The following is a 19,165-nucleotide window of genomic DNA, read 5'->3' as shown; positions in this document are numbered from 1 at the left end:
CTACACCGCACCGTGATATGATTGCTTTTAGTTTAACACATCGGATAAAGATTTATTGATTTTAACTGAAGCTAAAATAGATTTTATTTTAAATGCAATAAAGTTCAATTCGTATTCAAAAAAATATAGTTAAAGTTAGTTAAAACTAAGAAGTGTCGGAGGGAAATTAATACCACAATCGCTGGATTTAAAGCTTATAGTGGAGTTGAGTACGTAATGACATGAACAAATAAATATGTATTGCTACAGTTGTCTTGTCACGTTTGTTTGTTGGGATGTCACACGCAAGTATCGCTGCGGGGCAAGCGGCGGTGACTTTGTTATAACATCACGAGTTTATGACGATTATGTGCCTTTTTGAATAAGAAAACACAATCAAACTTTTTTGAATTGTTTATCTGCGAAAATTCTGACCATTTTGAAGTTAATCGATACAGACTTTTTTCTATATTTTAGTAATAAGTATAAAGTTTGTATAATCATAAAAAAAAAATTGGTATAGAAGGCGATTATTACAATTTCCTTCACAGCTATTCTACCGATGTCGTTATTCGAAAATCGATTTTTTTATTAATTGTAGTGTTCCCCAATGCTTTTCTGTCAAAAGCAAAACTTGACAATATTCAAAATGACTTAATGATACGCAATTGTTAAGCAAATATCCTTAAATATGTCGTCCATTGAAGTCAATGTCGCATAAAATTTTCATACATTTAACGACCAAAATCTCCATCGAGTTTCAATAGTTCCACTGCAATTTATTTTCAAACATAATAATATAAACGCTAACCATAAAGCATTAATTACAACACAATAATTTCTGTCTTATTTTCCAAAAATATATATTTATATCTTTTATTTTATAGATATATCTTATAAAAGATAGATCTCTTCAAGTATATTATCGTAAAGGTCGGATGCCAACAATCTGCGGTTTTATCTAGGCAAATTGTTTGTGGCCTTTTGCGGACAACCCTACATTACAAACTCTTTATATATTATATAAACGTAAATGCGTATAAAATGTTTATATCACAACTTTTTACATGTGAACTATCACATTTTATTGTATTTAATATAATTACATATTGTCTCAAGTTCACAATTATACAAAACATTATATAACATAAAAAAATATTTATCCAACTCATCTTACACATATTACAATTATATTCATATTCTAGAAATTTCTAATATTTTCAATAATATTTAATCTTTTAAAATCATACATAACTGTATATTAAATATCACTTTATAAACAGGTTAACTCAACGCTAATGTCATCCGATCAACTTGCAACAGCTAGAGTACTCTAGCAAGCAAGTATCAACTTAAATAAAAAAGTGTACTTAATAAGTGAGACTAAAAATTAATTATTTCCTTCTGAATAATTAGTGTAATATTAACAATAGCTAGTGTATAAATATAACGATCTAAGACATTAATGTTATTTAATTAAAAATTATCTTGACATACAACACTACGCATCTCAGTCGTGTTATGCAAACGTTAAATAAAATATAAATCACTTTATTTTAATAAAATATTTAAGCATCATTTCGTTTACATCATTTTATTATTATTTACTGAGACTGTTTCATTACGGAATATGTAATTTGACGGTATTAACTGTATCTACAGTTCTAAATGGCTTTTATGAGTTAACTCGAATAAAGAGTATTTTGATTTTAATATTATATACCAGTAATATTTTCACCAGTGAACTCTAATAAACCTCGTCTAACAATAAAATTTAATATGATCTAAATTCCCCACACATAATAAGTTAATTACAAGGTAAGATGCAATAGGGGCTGGCGACACGTGTACTAACCGTCGGACGCTCCGCCCACAATACTTATAACTATAATTATCTATTTTATTAGATATCAGACAACATGATATCCCAACGTGTAAATAAAGGGAAAAGTAAAAAAAAAAAACAACTTTATAATTTTTTTTTTAAGAATATTTTGATCGAATGAAACGAATAACATTGTATACTTATTATAGATTGTATTGTTACCAGAACTAAAAATATCTTTGCAAAATTTTAGGTCAATCAAGTTGGAACGGCAATAAACATACCACATACATTTAGTTGGATGTTATTTATATACATATATGTATATATAATGTATATATAATGTATATATATGTGCGAGTGATTTTCTTTTTTCCAATAAAAATATTTATTGGAAATTTAATACTAAATAGCTGTATAAAACTTTAATTGTACCTTCTGAGATTCCAAAATAATTTATTTATTAAAAATTAATATTGTTTTAAATAAACTCTTTGAATACAAATTGTAAACCATCTCTCTTATACTCAAGTCTATGAAAAAGATTTATAAAAAAGTACTTAAATAAGCCTCGCAATTCACTTATCAATCACTTAAGGTCAAGGAACTCAATAACTAAATCTCCATTTAAAAATATTATCACTAACTAGCAGCTCTACATTATTGATACTGCAAAATGATTCCTAATACTAATAGGTTTAGGATCGAATATTTCTTAAAATAATGGCTAATCCTTATTGAACTTAGATCGCACTCAATGTTATTCTAAAATGATATTTATTGTTACGTATATAAGAGCTAATATAAGCGAGAAGTTGTCGGTACGTATTGCGTTGCTTTTAAAGGCGAGAATGCAATATACACTTTTGGATGATCGGATGAGGGGATGAAACGATGCGAGATAAGTATGGCACAGGCACGTGCGAGTTAGAAACATGCAATTTTTGTATTCTACCCCCTTATTATTATTGACTTGAGCATGTTTTAACATTTCTCAAGTGTTTTATTGGCATTTTGATACTTTTTATTGTGTCTCTAATATAAATGCCGTTTGAACAAATTTGCTTGTATATTATAAATTTTATATGGATTTTAGAGTTATTTTTGACTAATTTCATAACGTTATATATATTTTGTTTGTCTTTTTGTTTCTATATATAATAATACATATAATGAACACTGATAATAGAGATGATTTGACTGTGTTATCTGTTAAATTTCACAACAAAAAAATCTCCTTACTGTTTAATTACACTTTTCAGTATAATTTATTTATTTATTTATTTGAAACACCATCGGCATATACACAAAGACAATTCAATCAATAGTACACGGACCAATGCAATGTGATACACCACTACAGGTATTTACAGCACTATTGAATTACAATAAAAAGTAATACACTCTTAAATTAATAATAATAATAATAATAATAAAAGAAACTAAACAAGCATAAACTTAGGCAAAAGATACGGCTTAATGCTTAATAAAAAGATAACAATTATAAACCTCTAAAAATAAAAATACAGTTACAATAAAAACAATGGTAATGTTACCCACTTATAGTGTGTAATATTGATTTCTTAAAGCTAAAGAGATTTTGATAGTGGATATCTATTTCAAGTCTGTTTATAGAATTGTAATAATCAATGAGTATTGAGATTGTATTTTTTTTTTATTTCTCAATAATGTTTGAGTCAATAGTTCCGTTGTCAATTTTTCAATTAACTAGACTTTTCTGTCAAAATCATATATAAAGTGTCACAAAGAAGTTAATGTACTTTATGTCATCTAACACAGCTTACGACTTTATATTTGTTCCTTGTATTAATATAACAGCGTCATAAAATTTAGATAATAAAACTAAACTAAACTTACTTTTAATATTAAAGATATAATATTGTATAAACAAACAAATATTTTATATTAAATAAAATTATATAGACATCCGTAGCCAGTGAAGGGATTGTGTATATTAACGCTTAATCCTACCGTTCTGCCCACTCCTCTTCAAATAATGCCACTCGAATCTGATCCCACACGTACAGACAGCACAAAAATATTGTGGTCAGAATCCATGAACGAATATATTTTAATAAAATTCTGTTTGAGGCTTAAAATATTTGTTATGTATATTTCAAAAGCCAAGACATGCGTAGAGATGCTTAAAAATCTATATGTAGGTATCTACATATATATATTTTAAATATATTTCTAAATATCAAAATAAAAAGGTTTAAATATCTACTGTAATTAAATACATATGTGAAGTAACAATGAAGAAAAAATATAAATAAATACGATTTAATTCCATTTATTTCATGTGCCGTAATTACTACACGCAATTAATTCCTTATAAAATATATATATTTGTCTGGAGACAGATTTATTTTAATTATACTTTTTTTGCCGATCATACGAACACGAGAGGAGAGTAATAGAACTTCAACAGATACTTGATAAGATAAAATACGAGATAAGAATCAACTTGCAACATATTGGGGTACACGAAATTAAACGTATTTGTTTGGAAGCATTATGTTTCAAATAACCGGAATGGAATCAAATAAGCTTATGAGCGTCAACAGTTTTAACGAAAATGCATTGTTTTTAAAAACTTATTAGTATCATAATGTACGAAGCATCACAGAGTGAGAATTCCTTATTATTATTAGAGAGAGTAGTGTACAAGTTTATTGAAGAAACAAGCTGAAAATTTTACCTATAGCACACAAACGCCACCCCCAATTGTACCTATAGTATAGTCCTTTCTCGGGGATTCAAACTACTTCCATAAGAAATTTTATCTAAGTCGGTTTAGCAGGTTAAGTGCGAAAAGGTAACAGACAGAGTTGCATTCGAATTCGTTTTAACAATATTAGAATAGATACTATGGTAATATTATTTTGGTATAAAATATATATTGGGGGGAAAAACGATTCGTGTGCCTTGACGGCAAACGGTAAGACGCTCTATATATTATATTATCACTTCCACTCTCCTCCGCCGTTCTCGGTATATATCGCTGTATATATATGTATGTAGAAAATTATATTTATTTTACAAACAAAACTTTATGTTTTTATACATTGGTTTTCTTAAATTATAATTTTTTTCGATAACCGTTAATTTTGACATTTTATATGAACTGCCCGCGATGGTAAAATTTTTTATTTTAATTATTTTGCCAACCAGCACACAGATCAACTATGTGACTTCTCAGAAGTCATCTGAAAATGATAAATCAACTTTTCAACCAACAATTTAATCAAAACTAAAGTAGTTTACGTATATAAGATTAATTGCTAGTTTAGTAAAAAATTGTGTATAAAATAAATTCTTAAAAATTGTTAATAATATATTTTAAACTGTTAAACATTCAATAACTTGTTTACTATTGTATACTTGTTGTGTTGTGTTCTATGAACACGAAGATCTTAAACGAAAGTATAACAGTCCTTAATCCCACTTCTGGGCAAAGTCTTCTTTTTAAGCGGTTGGTTCGGCTTCTTCCATCCCAGTGATTCACAGCTGGTTGATGGAACACATATCGCAGAATTAAAATGGACGTAATCAGGTTTTTTCGCAATATTGCATTTCACCGCAAACTACGAGATGATTTATGATAAGCTTAAAATGAATGCTCTTCTCAGCTATCTTTGCTTAAGGTTTAGATATATAGAATATCTACATATATAATATCCACTGGAAATCTAAGTTTTGGCTTACAAATAGTGCTGTTGTCATCTCTATGAATTATTTGTGAAGTTTTTTTTTTGTAGTGGAACTATACAAAACTGTTATACCTCAATTTGTTCAATAAAGTCTTTATGCAAGCCCGTCTAAGTAGGTACCACAAACTCATCACGTGGTCTACCGCCGAACAGAAATACTTAGTTGTGTCGTGTTCCGGTTTTAAGGGTGGGTGAGACATAAAATCTTCGTTTCCAAGGTTGGTGGGAAATTGACCATGTAATCGTATGTCTAGAAGCGCTGGTGATATTTAAAACCCAAAAACATACTTTCGAAAAGACTATTTTTCTATTTTTATTACAGATAAAAGGTAGTGAAGCTTGTAACTAAATTATTTAAGTTAAATTATAACATAAACGCAAATTAAATTCCCTTAAATACGTAAATGTTGTTTATCAAAGAAAGCCTAAACGCCTGATTATGACTGTAGAAGTTTGATCGTTTGATGTTCAGTCAGGCGGGAGGGCCCAAAGAATGCCTTGTGGGGACCCCGGACTGTCTTAAACTGGCTTAAGATATAAACAAATGTTTACTAGAAACGCTACCCGTTTACCGTAATAGAATTTTCTTTAGGTATAGATTATTTTATTTATAGAATGAATATTTAATTTTTATTAAAATTTACTAACTTCTATAGCTAGTTATAAACGTTCTAAAAAAAATCATATTTACTAAAAAATGGATTTATATTCTTTTTTTTTTTAATAAATTAGGATTTTATATTTTTCAAAGTTTACACAATGCCTTTTTTATTTTTTAAGAAATGTCATCGTTATGAATTATTAGTATTTTTCTAAAAAAATATACTATTGAAATATATATATAAATTATATTATTACATATAATAAAATTTATAAAAAAAAACACATATTGTATTTTTAAAGTAATTCTATGTATTTAAAAACGAGTCTTTAATCATGTAAAAGACATGAATTAAAAACATACAATTCAATATTTAACCGTATAATACTGATTCTTTCCGTTTTTTATAACGCTACACCACCGCTACCACTAACAAAAAAAGCTCAAAATACTTGGAACCTACAACGAGTCGAATGTGTAATAAAAATCTAATAACATATGTATTTTTTTATCATATTTGTCAACTTTGTCTTTAAGGCATAGCTAATCGATTATATATTTATCTTGATATTGTCAATTCAATTTAATAACAACATTACTAAAATATATAATTTAAGTGATGAACGAAATTTGAACATTCGATATATTTTTGAAAATGGAATCGAAAAAAAAAAAAAGTTAAATATCAGTCTATGAATCTGAGTTATTTGTTTTTTAAATAAAATCTTATTTAGTCGTTAGGGTGCGTCCCTCGGCGCGGCACTCAAATATCGACATATGTTATGAGTTTTACGCGAGCTTAATTTTAATCCACTTCGCTCTCAGTAGTTACGTAATATGGTTTATAGTGAGATAGAAATACATTTTAAAATATATTATAAAAATGAACTCGGTTTAATATACCAATGTTTAAACTTAACCTTACCTTTAATCGATTTATTTTGTTGTATCAGTTTTAGCGTTGTGATGATTCGGAAGACGACGCCTTATAACCGATTGATTTGATAAAATCGTTTGACAATAAGCAATAACGTATACATTTTTTTTGTTTAAGCAGCAAACAATCCAATGAAGTGATAAAAAATATACGAAACGGTCGAACAGTATACGGGCTATTCTGTAACAAGAAACTTGAATCTCGCACAAAACGAGCTTGAAATGTCAGAGTGTTATATATGACATGTTAAAAAATAATTATAAAATGTATAGAATACGTATCAAAATGGCGTATCACTGTAAAACGATTGTCAATATTTCACGAGTGTGATACGAAGTGAATTCTTATCGATATGGATATGTAGAGGTTGAATTTAATAGTGTTTATATTGCCTATGCCTATATATAATACAACAATACCTTATAGTACTAACAGTCACGTGACTCGTGTATTGATCTGGTCGCATATAAAAACAGTGTGTGTTTTATCATCATAGAAAGAGTATGGATCTAACTGTTAACTAACTAACTTTAGCAGACGAAATTTAATGTCTATCATTATTTTTGTAGTAAATTTAATTTATTAATTAGAACTTGTTATAAGTTAGTTAAATAGCTTCAATAATTAACAATCTTATTTATCTTGTTTAATTAATAAACAAAAGTGTTTTGAGCTAATCAAAAGTAAATAAAGGTACTACAAACTAATAAAATAATATTTATTAAAATTGTACACATTAAAGTACTATAAGTATTCATATATAATCGAATTAATATATAATGGTAATACAATGTTTTTCTATTTACGTAGATGATTGAGTTCATATCTTATATATACGAAAATACATAATTTATTTAATCGAAATTAAATATTTAAAATGTATGATTAATATAATCCAATGCTCTGAACAGAATTAACATCGTTGCTGTATCTGGAGATCCCAATCAAAAACGATATTCCCACTAACGCTAGTCAAATTAAACTCGAAAACTGAAAACAATGAATCGATAAGCCTTTTGTGGCGAGCATAACGTATGTATCAAAGCGAGCGATATTGGCTGCATGTGACTAATGTTAGCTACGGCTCAAACGAGTAAGCTATTCATTAGCCAATCTGGGATTAGCGTTCCTGGGATACCATTGAATAGTCATATTATACTCGGTCGGGATGAATACTCGAATTACGATTGTAGAACTTCAATAACTAGTGGCTTAACTAAACACAAATATACTTATTCGCTTAAACGTAAATTGTATGACATATTCCAATGGCATATAGAATTGCTATATACAATCATATGAAATGAACAAAAATATATATAGTCATCTTCCGTTCCTACGGTAACTAATGAATGGCGTACGTCTTCAAGAACCAAATCGATAATTTAAAAAATAGCTTACTAAAGTCAAATGACTTTTGGAAGTTTTAAATTAATTATTTCCTCGGCGTAACATTTTATTATGACACAATTATACAAATATAAAAAACTATACAATAAAATAAGTAGATAACTATAGAATTAACTATATGAGCACAAACAATATTTGAAAATATTAACCAAGTTTAATATAACAGTTAATTGGTATCTTTAAGAATAGTATTCAATATAAAGATCTACGAATAAGCTACGCCGTAGCCATTTGCTACGTTAAAACTGAAAGTATTTTATTCATTTTTTTTGTTAAATTTATTTAAATTAAAATGTCATTTTGTAAGTTTATGAATTTTATTTAAATCTATATAGGGTGTCCGAGAACAGTGCGTCGTGGTCCCTTGTGCGGTATTGACGAGATTTAGAGCCATTTTACAATAATTTCACAGATGACACTGCACCCTAAAAAGAAATTCTACGTTGACAGCGAGATCATCCAACAATAGATCTCATCTGAATCAGAGTTCACAGTCATTACGATGCCCTTCGAGTTAACATGAGTTATGACTTATTACCGTACCTACCCCAGAACGAATGTCCCTATAGTCCATGTCACTGCATTGTCACCTACTAAATTTACGAATGTGGTAACACAGAAGTCATACTAGGGATGACCGGTGTTTCTATCTCACTCACACGTACAGAAAATTAATACCGTCTTGCTCTATCGATATTTATTATAATTTTATGCGGCGGACGCTATGCAGTGTCGCTTTTGTACTTAAACGATGTCCTCTCGGGGTTTTTGTTGTTCAAGGGTGGGTATTAAATGTAATAACACTATCGAGATGGGTAACTGTTGAATATTTATGAGTTTTTTTTTTCGATTGTACGCGAGATTTAATTCGGCGATTATGGATCGTCAGTTGTCCACAATTAAGGGAGATGCCACAAGTGTTACGTTAGTTCGACTTAAACGCTACTTGGTTTGTTCAATGTTTTTGAATTAATTTGAATATGAAATGTTTTATTTAATATGAATCATCATTATAAATAAAATAAATAGGATAGTTTTTAATATTAAGTTATATTTAATTTGGGACTTTATACTATTTGTAATATTTTATAGAATAATAGCAAATAATTATTAAAGAAAACATTTCTGATTAACTCAACGTTTATGTCAATTGTACACTAACGGGAATGACGAAATAAAATCATTTTGAGGAATACAAGAAACAACACCATACAAACTTTAATGTAATATAAATTTTATACAGTATATTATTAATTGATATTAAATATCTTGAAAAGTTATTAGTAATATTTTTTATGCGAAATTTAACTGGACCAATGTAATCTTGAGCATTGACAACGGGAAACATTCTAAGCACCATAAAGAACTGTTATAAACGCAGCAACAATTAAATAGATACAATATCGTTGTATGTAACCTATGCGGTTTTTTTTAGACTATATTCGATACCCTTGCTACAATAATGTGTAATCTCTAATAGCATAATTAAAAAAAAAAGGAAATGTTATTTATTAATAATTTTGTTATTTTTTTTTCAATGGGTAAAAAGTACTGTGCAATATGTTTTTTAGAATATATCTCACCACATATAATAATTAATATATATATAATATAATAACAATCGTAAAACAATTAATAACATAAAAAGACCACCTACTAAGAATCTGATCGTTAAAGGAATTTCCAAATTTATTCGGAACAAAAAAAATACGTTTCTTTCAATAAGAACGATGTATACGTATATAACACGCGTTAAACCGAAAATTTTTCGCCCCAAACAAAAGTAACGAATATTTGAACAAAACATAAACGGCTCTAAAATAATGTCCCGGTCTATCATTCTTAACCATTCATGCGTTCATCCCCGCGTAGAACGCAATAATACACTATTATACTATATTATTATTAATAATAGTGACGTTTATTGTCATTAAAATAAAATCATCGAGTATCGACGGTTCGCGACGTTAACACAATCAACTTTTGCAATTCGGTTGACTCTCAAAGACGAACGCATAATTGTATTGACCCTTCAATTGTTCCACTTCATTATGGGAGTTTTAAAGAACTAATAAATATTTTAATAATACGCTAAGTATTACTATAGTTTATTTGGTGTATAGATTGTTTATGTTAATAAAAATTTCGAAATTTGTTTGATTAAATAAATTAAAATAATTATTTTTCTATGAATGACTTACTTTTATAATATTAGTTGTTAAATTAAAAATTTGTTGCAACGTCCTGTTGCTATAATTATTTATGCTTATTATTAATAAATTTAATGGGCTTAATTAAAACTATATCCGTAAATTTTGTACAAATAATTTTTAAAATTACTCAATAATGTTTTAAACGTATATATGATATTTTACATTCTTAATTAAATTAACGACAAAAATATATATATGTGCTTAGTAATAATTTCAAATTAAACTAATTAAACTGATTAAAAAGAATAGATAAAGCAATTATGACGGTAAAAATAAATAAATAAAATAAACTAAACTTATTTACATAAAATATACTTATTTGAAAAGTAACTTAGTGTTAGTTTATAATGTTTCCCTATTTTTTTATGATCTGAGAAACCGTTTTCGATTCTATATTTATTTTATATATATATCAAAAGCCTGTTTAAGCGATATGTATGTTTACTTTGAAAAAAAAAAACCAACTAACAACGCTAATATGATTTATAAAAAATGAGATGAAGAATTGATAGAGTCATTAATGAGTTAGAAAATATTGACATATCGATTGTCAATATTTTACGAGTGAGATACGAAGTGAATTCTTATCGATATGGATATTCAACATATCTGGAATTGGAATTCAGGTTGAATTTAATAGTGTTTATATTGCCTATGCCTGTATATAATATAACAATACTTTATAGTACTAGCAGTCACGTAATGAATGAGTTAGAAAATATTGACATAAATATAAAAGACAAATCGTAACTACGCTTATCACTTCGATAATCGATAAACATAAATTTTCATTAATTGATATCAAAACCGTCATCGATTACACTCGATCACATGTTTACGTCCGGAACAATTATTCTCTACGCATCCTTTCATCCCTCGGATACCCTTATCCGTGTCATAAAATAATATGAAACAAATCAATAATCAATTTTCCGCCAGCTCGGCCGTGTGCTATTTTTGTCGGATTTTATTATTCTGGCAACACTCTTAAGTCTAGCGGAAAATGTGACAACTGGAAAGAGGAGTAAATCGTCAAAATTTATTATACGTTTGTAATTTTATTTAGTTGTACATATAAAATAAAATATGTCATTTTTTTTGATAATTTACTTGTAAGTTTAATATTTATTTGTACTGGCAATTATTACACGAAATATATTAAATAAAAATATAACGATTTGGCTCTGTGACGTCAAACTCCCTTTACTTCAGAAGATAAACTGTAGAGCTTAGAAGGCGAAACTAAAGTGCGTAATTTACAAATTCGGGTATAATAATATTACCATAAGCCAGTTTATTAAGACAACGACTTCTATTTGTTCAACATTTTTGTTCAAATTTAATAATACTCCTGGTATAGCAATACCAGTTAAAAGGAAAATTGTGGAGGATAAATGTATGTAAATAAACTATATACCTTAGATTATTATTTGTATAGCTCGATATAATAAACGGGCCAATTTGACGTGTGTGACAGCCACGCTTGACACTTGCCAAACGTCATAATACTTTACTAGTGTGCTTGTGCTTCAAAAATAGTGCCCATCAGTTGGCCACTATTTTTTTCAACGCGTTCACAGCTTTGAAAGTATATCTAGACATAATAATCAAATATACATACATATAAAAAACATAGTACATATGAAAATAAAATAATTTAAAGTAAAGATGTTCATTGTACGGATAGTAAAATCATTAAACGTATAGACTTGTTTTTTTTTTTTATTTTAAATAAAAAAATATAATATTTAAATATGGAAGTAACTTTAATATTTTTTAAGTTTGCATAAATAAATACTAACGCCATAAACGTACGGTCATAAATTTAAATTAATCCGAGTTGCTTAAACGTGTTTTGAATATAAAATAAATTACATTACAACGTGCACCTACCGTCAAACGGAAAAGTAAAAAGTATGAAAGGTGCCCCCTAAATACCGGGTGAGGTGAAGCGGTAAAATTATCTTATATTTGCTCAGACTCCGTGAACGTAGGGCGAGAATACTTTTCAATAAGCTTAAACAGCGATTTTTTTTTTTATTTTCGCGACCCATCTTGTAAAGAACGTTTTGTAAAACGGAACGCGCAAATAGAGGGTCTGTATTGATCGATTCGATTTTGTAATATTCAAAGGAATTATTAATTTTGTTTCGTTGTCGCCTGATATTAATTCGTTATTTATATTTAATAAATATATATGTATATATATTTTTAATATTATAAGTATATAATATATTTGAACTGCATATATTTTTTTATTTTATATATTAAAATTCGAGTAAACATTTATTCTTTATCAAGATTAATTAAGTCAGTTTTACAAACACAAGAAGTTTTTTAATAATAAGAATATACAAATAAATATTATAAATTTATTACTATGCATATTAAAACAATAAAAGAAAAACAAAGTATTTTTCCTACAAAATAACAACGAAATATTTAAAAATGGAATTTACAATTACTGGAATCACTAAAATGACTACAGCACAGCACCGAATACAACGCTCGCCTACTTAGTTTAGTATTTTGATCCGAGTCGAAAAAAGCAGTGCATTACCGTCATTGTTGGGAACAGGGGTCGTCAACAATGGGCAACCTGCTGGGCGTATTGTGTGCCAAGTCGGCACTTTGCGAGTCAATATTTTGGGTGACTTTTACTCTCTTCAGATGTTCTCAACCTTTGCAACGTAAGCGAACAACTGCGCACCTTTCCGCGCTTTGCATTTCATTGATTACGCTTTTGTTTTATTATTTTTTTGTATTTTGAATTTCGAATTCATCCGAGAAATCGAAGTATGTTTTGAATCAGCCTTTGTTTATTGTTATGTGAGATTGAGAGTATTGGAATGTGAATATGATTCATACAGATGATCATTTTTTTTAATATGCATTTGTTCCTGAACGTACTACACAATGTAAAAATTAAACTCAAATTAAAAGCTTAACTTTAAAAATAGTATAATTTGTATAGGTAACTTTAACGAAGACCAAATTACTTCTGGAATTGGAATCTTAACAGATCTCAAGTCGGGCTTCTCTTGAACAATATGCATATTTCTTTTATTCACATTTTTTTCAAATAGATATTGTGAATTCACTACTTAAATTTTAATTTATTTCCCATAATAAAATTATAATACACAAACTTCTTCATATAATTGAAATAATGGTAACCGCACTACGCCCCATGTTAAAGACTTACGCCTCCTGAAAAAAAAAAACCCGCCCATCTCAAGATGACAGCGCGAGTCAACACTTAATTCGCGCCATTCCCACGATTCGAAATTTAAATTTAATTGTCGTAACTATTGTGTGCAATCAAAGAAATGGGTCAATACTTAAGCTCATAAATCGTATTGTTTGATTGAGACTTATAGGCAGTTTGTCAATACGCGGTGCATTGCGCCCCGGCGGGGGTCTTCCAGTGCCGTATTATTGTATATTGACTAGTCTAAGGTGTTTTGGGGCACAATTGGTATTCGGTCTTTTGAGTGAAATGATATGCAACCGTTTATTAGGCGATTTCTCATGGGTGTTTATTGAAGTATGAATGTTGAATTGGATTAATTAAGTCTCGCCGTCTGCAATATTTTAATCCTGTTAACGATATTAGTATACAAAACGTTTATTCCATAATTATAGTGACCATTTTAAATTAAATTTTAAACAATGCCGCGACGATAGTGAAATAATTTGTTATTAACTTTTCTAGTTAGTTTTTAGAACATTTTTTATTTTTTAAAATCTTTTACGGATCTATCTATCTATCTAGTATCCGCTAAGAAACTCAATAATTACACTTTAACTCAAATTAAATATATCAACTAACTACAATTAAATTTATTTGTTTCTTGTATACATATTTTATGTTGTATAATTATCCTCAATTTTATATTTTTTTTTTATTTGTTTGCTAATGTTAACATAGAAACAGAACCGTGCCCCATGAAGGATGTATTGACTTTACGGAGTGTTAAAAATAATAATAACTATTATTTTGCTTATCTTTACGTATGGTGATTATACGATTACTATTATCTATACTGAATCTATCAATCATCTATATTATTGTGACACAACTATAATCTTTATTTGAATGGAATGTATTTAACATTCCGAAGGAAAGTCCAAAAGTATAATACTATAAATTGGTATTATTTTCAAATCAACCAACACTAATAATTATTACATTTTACGAAATTAAATTATTGACATATATGAAATATATATTTATAATATGTACGGCCATTAAATAAATATAAATTTATTTTTGTAACGTAAAGTAGTCATTTATATGACTCATATAAAAAATTGTTTTAATGTGAATCTTTTTTTTTTCTTAAATTTTTCATTGCTACTTACAAGGTAAATCACATAAAGTAGTAAAAAAATAAACTTTATTTACTTGAAATCAGTATTAAGTACTGTGGGTATCATTGAATTTCTTTAATCTTAAATCAAAGACTTATTCTTATTTTCAAAGATTAATAAAAAAAAGCTCCACGTTATCCTTTAGAATCCTTTCCAAATTCATAAAAAGTACATTTAAAACCGCTACTAGTATTTATTAAGGTTGAACCTTTTGTGCCTTATTTGAGTTCAACTGCGTAAAACCGCCTATTAAAAAAAATAATTCGCGTGTACATAAGAGTACATAAACAAATATTAAAGGGTTATTTATTAATTGGTGAATTAAGCGAGTACAATCGTGGAAACAAATCATTGGGCGTGTAAATCGAATTAGGACCTTTTACATGTATGCAAGACTTTTTATGCAAACGTTTTTCACACATGGTCACACTTGCACGGATCGCTTGGTTATGTCTATGGTTTTTTTTAAAAAGCTTTGCTTACAAAACATTATAATGCAATTGCAAATATATTTATCAATTAACTTGGATTTTAACTAAAAGAATTAAAAAATTATTAAAAACTATGTTAATATTTTTTTCGTTATTTACTAATTCATTCAACGTAATTGAGTTGTTGTTTCTAATACAAAAGATAAATTTAGTCAATAATGGCTTTATTTTCTTTAGCCAATAAATTAAATGTCCGTGATTAAGGTAAACAAAACAATTGCAAATAATATTTAATTATCGCAACCGATTGGCCGTCAACTTTGCTGTTTCGTTCAGTAGCTTGTTAAAAATTTCCATTTCATTTTGTTTTTAAACTTGTAACATCTCAACCCTTCTGAGGAATCATTTTTCTAGTTGAATAATCGAAACTTCGATCAGAGAATTTTAATTAGACAGCTTGTTAAAATGTTCTCATTGAACAATTTTTATCGTCATAACGAGTAGTTTACCGGTAAATTTAATGGAATAAATATTTCTATTTTGTAAGGATTGAAGATAAAGTTTATTTTGATAAATCTAACAATTAGTGCTAAATGTTCTGTAAGAACTCATTTTATCTGAAATATTGACTATTTAATCAATTGAATATATTTTTTAAAATATGATATCAATAATAAAATTAATCATATATATTATTATTGCCATATATATTTAAAATAAAAGAATTACCTTTTTAGTCTATCAATACGTTAATAAAAAAAATATTATCAATACTAAAAAACTGTCTACTTCGATCATAGAAAAAAAAAAACGTTCGTTTTTCGAACGTGCCGCGCTTTCTCGGTCCATCGGGCATCTCGGCAGCTGCCAGTCAGCGAGCGGCGCGGACCACCGCGGCTGTATATCGAGTTACCATCTATCGTCTTACGGACTTCGCCTTCCTGTCCTACGTCTAAGTTACGCGCTACGTCCGTTTCGCGCGCTGTCACATGACAGTGACAGTTGGTAGGCCCGCGGACATTTTTGGTTTTCCTTTATCGCAAGGCTGGGTGGGCTATCGGTTAACACTCGTTTAGTATTGAATTTCATATTTAATTAAATTTATTTTGACATTGTGATGAAATTATTAGATGTTATTATTACGTAACTATGAAATGCGAAAGTACTATGAATAGAAAAGTAACGGGCCTTTATTGAGATGTTTTGTCATTTTGTGTAGAGCAGATAGTTCAGATATTATCTGTATTATTAATTTACCTCTAACTATTGTAGTAAAACGACAAAATATTGACATAGGTACAAAAAATAATGGAGTAAAGTAAAGTAAAAAATATACAATCTATTGCCATAGTACTAATTCATAATACTTAATACAAGACAATATATTTCATAAATTATTATTTTATCTTATATTTATTAGTTTTTTTTTTTATATTACTCGTGTGTTAATCATGCCTTGGTATATTCAATTGGTACATATACATTAGTTCATGTAATGATTTAAATAAAAGTATAAACGACTGTATTTTATGGAATCGCATATATGATACCTAAGGCGTAGTTATCAACCCGTTGCACGCCTCTCTGATCGCATGTCGTCACTACGCTTTATCGAACATCGATACAGTGTCGTGACTCGATAACGATGTTTGGTTATTCTATAATAATAAAAAATATATTTTTATCTGTAACTAGAAAGTTTAAATTATGATAAAAAAATATATTTAAACGAACTATTCGATTTTTAAAAACGAATTCTGGTAGACTGTAAACTGTAAACGTACGAACACGCCTGCACCCAAGCATCATATCTTAAGAATTCCTAACAAACCATATCCCCATTGCAGATTTTATGTCTGAAACGATTATCTAAGAAAATTTTCTTAATTCTCCAGGTTTCATCAATCAACCGGGTACTTCGCAACCTCGCGGCTCAGAAAGAAAAGTCAAATAATCAGCAAACTAACGACTGTTCGACTCCTGTCTACGAACGGCTTCGGCTGCTAGGCACGCCAGGGTCTGCTCCGGCTTGGCCGAGAAGCCCCTGGCCTTCGCAGATCGATACCAGAACGCCGCCATATCAGCTCCATAGTTTGAGTCCTGGACCTCAGGCTATGTGTAATGGGACAGAGTTGCCTGTGTTAAAAAAAGGTAAGCAAACATTAGCATATAAAAGTAGGGAGAACAGTCTCATATTTATTCAAAGTATATATATATAATAGGCATATATGCGTATGTAATGTTACTTGCACAAAAAAAATGAAAACTCATAACCACTGGCCGCAGACACGAATAATTAAAAAAAGCCAGCAAAAAGGGCAGAGCATCCGCAACGGTCACACTGTCTGCGTTGAAACACAACTTTTTCACAACTCGCCGGCATTTTGATAGTCGATTTGCGGCTCCCCCCTAGTGGGGGGCGACCCGCCTCCGGTACCGTCAAAAACATTACTCTGTTCATCCACTTGGAAGATTTAATTTTCATTTTTATCTCAAACATCCCCCTTTGTAGTGGTCTGTAGTCAGTATCCAATTAGGTGGCTTTGAACATTTTTCTCGAACTCGCTAAATTCGGCTTGATGTTATGGAATTTTTTAATTTTCGATACTCACAATTGGTGATTACTTTATTAATAATCCAAAAGGGTGTAGAAGTTTGGCGTAAGGTTGAGAAACTTTTAAAAAATTGAACTGTCAAAAAGACAAGATGAAAAATCGCAATGCGTAATTGCGTACCGAATAATTCGAACTAAAGTCACAATTGAAAAAAAAAGGAATAATCCCAGATAACAAATTACCTTATATGCTTAACATCCAAAACTATTTTTTTTTTTTCAATACCATCAACGGACAAAAATGTAACGCAAACGAACATATGAATTTATTCTATAATTACATATGTATAAAACCTTAACTGATGACATAAACAGTTAAAACTTAATGCTACAAAATCTGAGTTGCTTTAGTTAGGGTAAAGGTCACGAAAACGGTCAGCTCGGAACATATCACAAACAGTAGTTCATACTCATATTAGGTAATACCGCAATACCTGTTTACCGTGAAAGTGACCGGCTTTGTAATATGATATGGTCTATGTCTCGGTTGTTAACAACTTGAGTGGTCAATTCATACAAATAATAATAAGAAGTATCATATTAGAACTAAGAGTGAGAAAATAATTATAATTCCGTATTATTTTTTAAATTGAAAACAAAAGAAAATAAAAAAAAAAACTTAAAAATGACATTGAAGAATTAACGTCTTAGTCCTTATATATTATACGAGAAGAGTAATGAACCTTATATTTAATCAAGACGCTACCAGGCTATAGATATGCACAAAAAAAATGGTGGGATTTCGCGCCAAAAAACTTGGTGATTTCGACCAGAGGCGATACTAGTATAGGTATTTGTTAAACCTTGAAAGGAGTTATCGCTTGATTTTATCATTCTAAAATTTTTAATTTTTTTTTCATCATCTTCAGACATCTATTTTTACATCCAATAATTTTTCAATAGAACCTATTTACAGCATTATATTTTAATAATGGAAATTACAATTAATACTAATTATACGTGTGTTTTATACAAGTAGATCCCAGGAGGTACTGAGGTTGACTTCAAAGTGTATCCTCCGGCGTTTAATGTTACAAGACATAGACT

General features: G+C 28.9%; 1 protein-coding gene across 1 annotated transcript in view; it reads left to right on the top strand.

The window, feature by feature from the left end:
- LOC125072300 (paired box protein Pax-6-like) overlaps positions 1-19,165 on the top strand; it is a 47,993-nt gene that overhangs the window by 10,166 nt on the left and 18,662 nt on the right. Inside the window, exon 4 of the mRNA XM_047682875.1 lies at positions 17,400-17,655. Coding sequence (XP_047538831.1) covers positions 17,400-17,655 — 256 coding nt within the window. The remainder of the gene's footprint in view (positions 1-17,399; positions 17,656-19,165) is intronic.

Source organism: Vanessa atalanta, chromosome 21 (genome assembly GCF_905147765.1).
Source record: "Vanessa atalanta chromosome 21, ilVanAtal1.2, whole genome shotgun sequence".
In the NCBI taxonomy this organism is placed as follows: domain Eukaryota; kingdom Metazoa; phylum Arthropoda; class Insecta; order Lepidoptera; family Nymphalidae; genus Vanessa; species Vanessa atalanta.
This window is presented reverse-complemented; position numbering and strand designations above follow the sequence as displayed.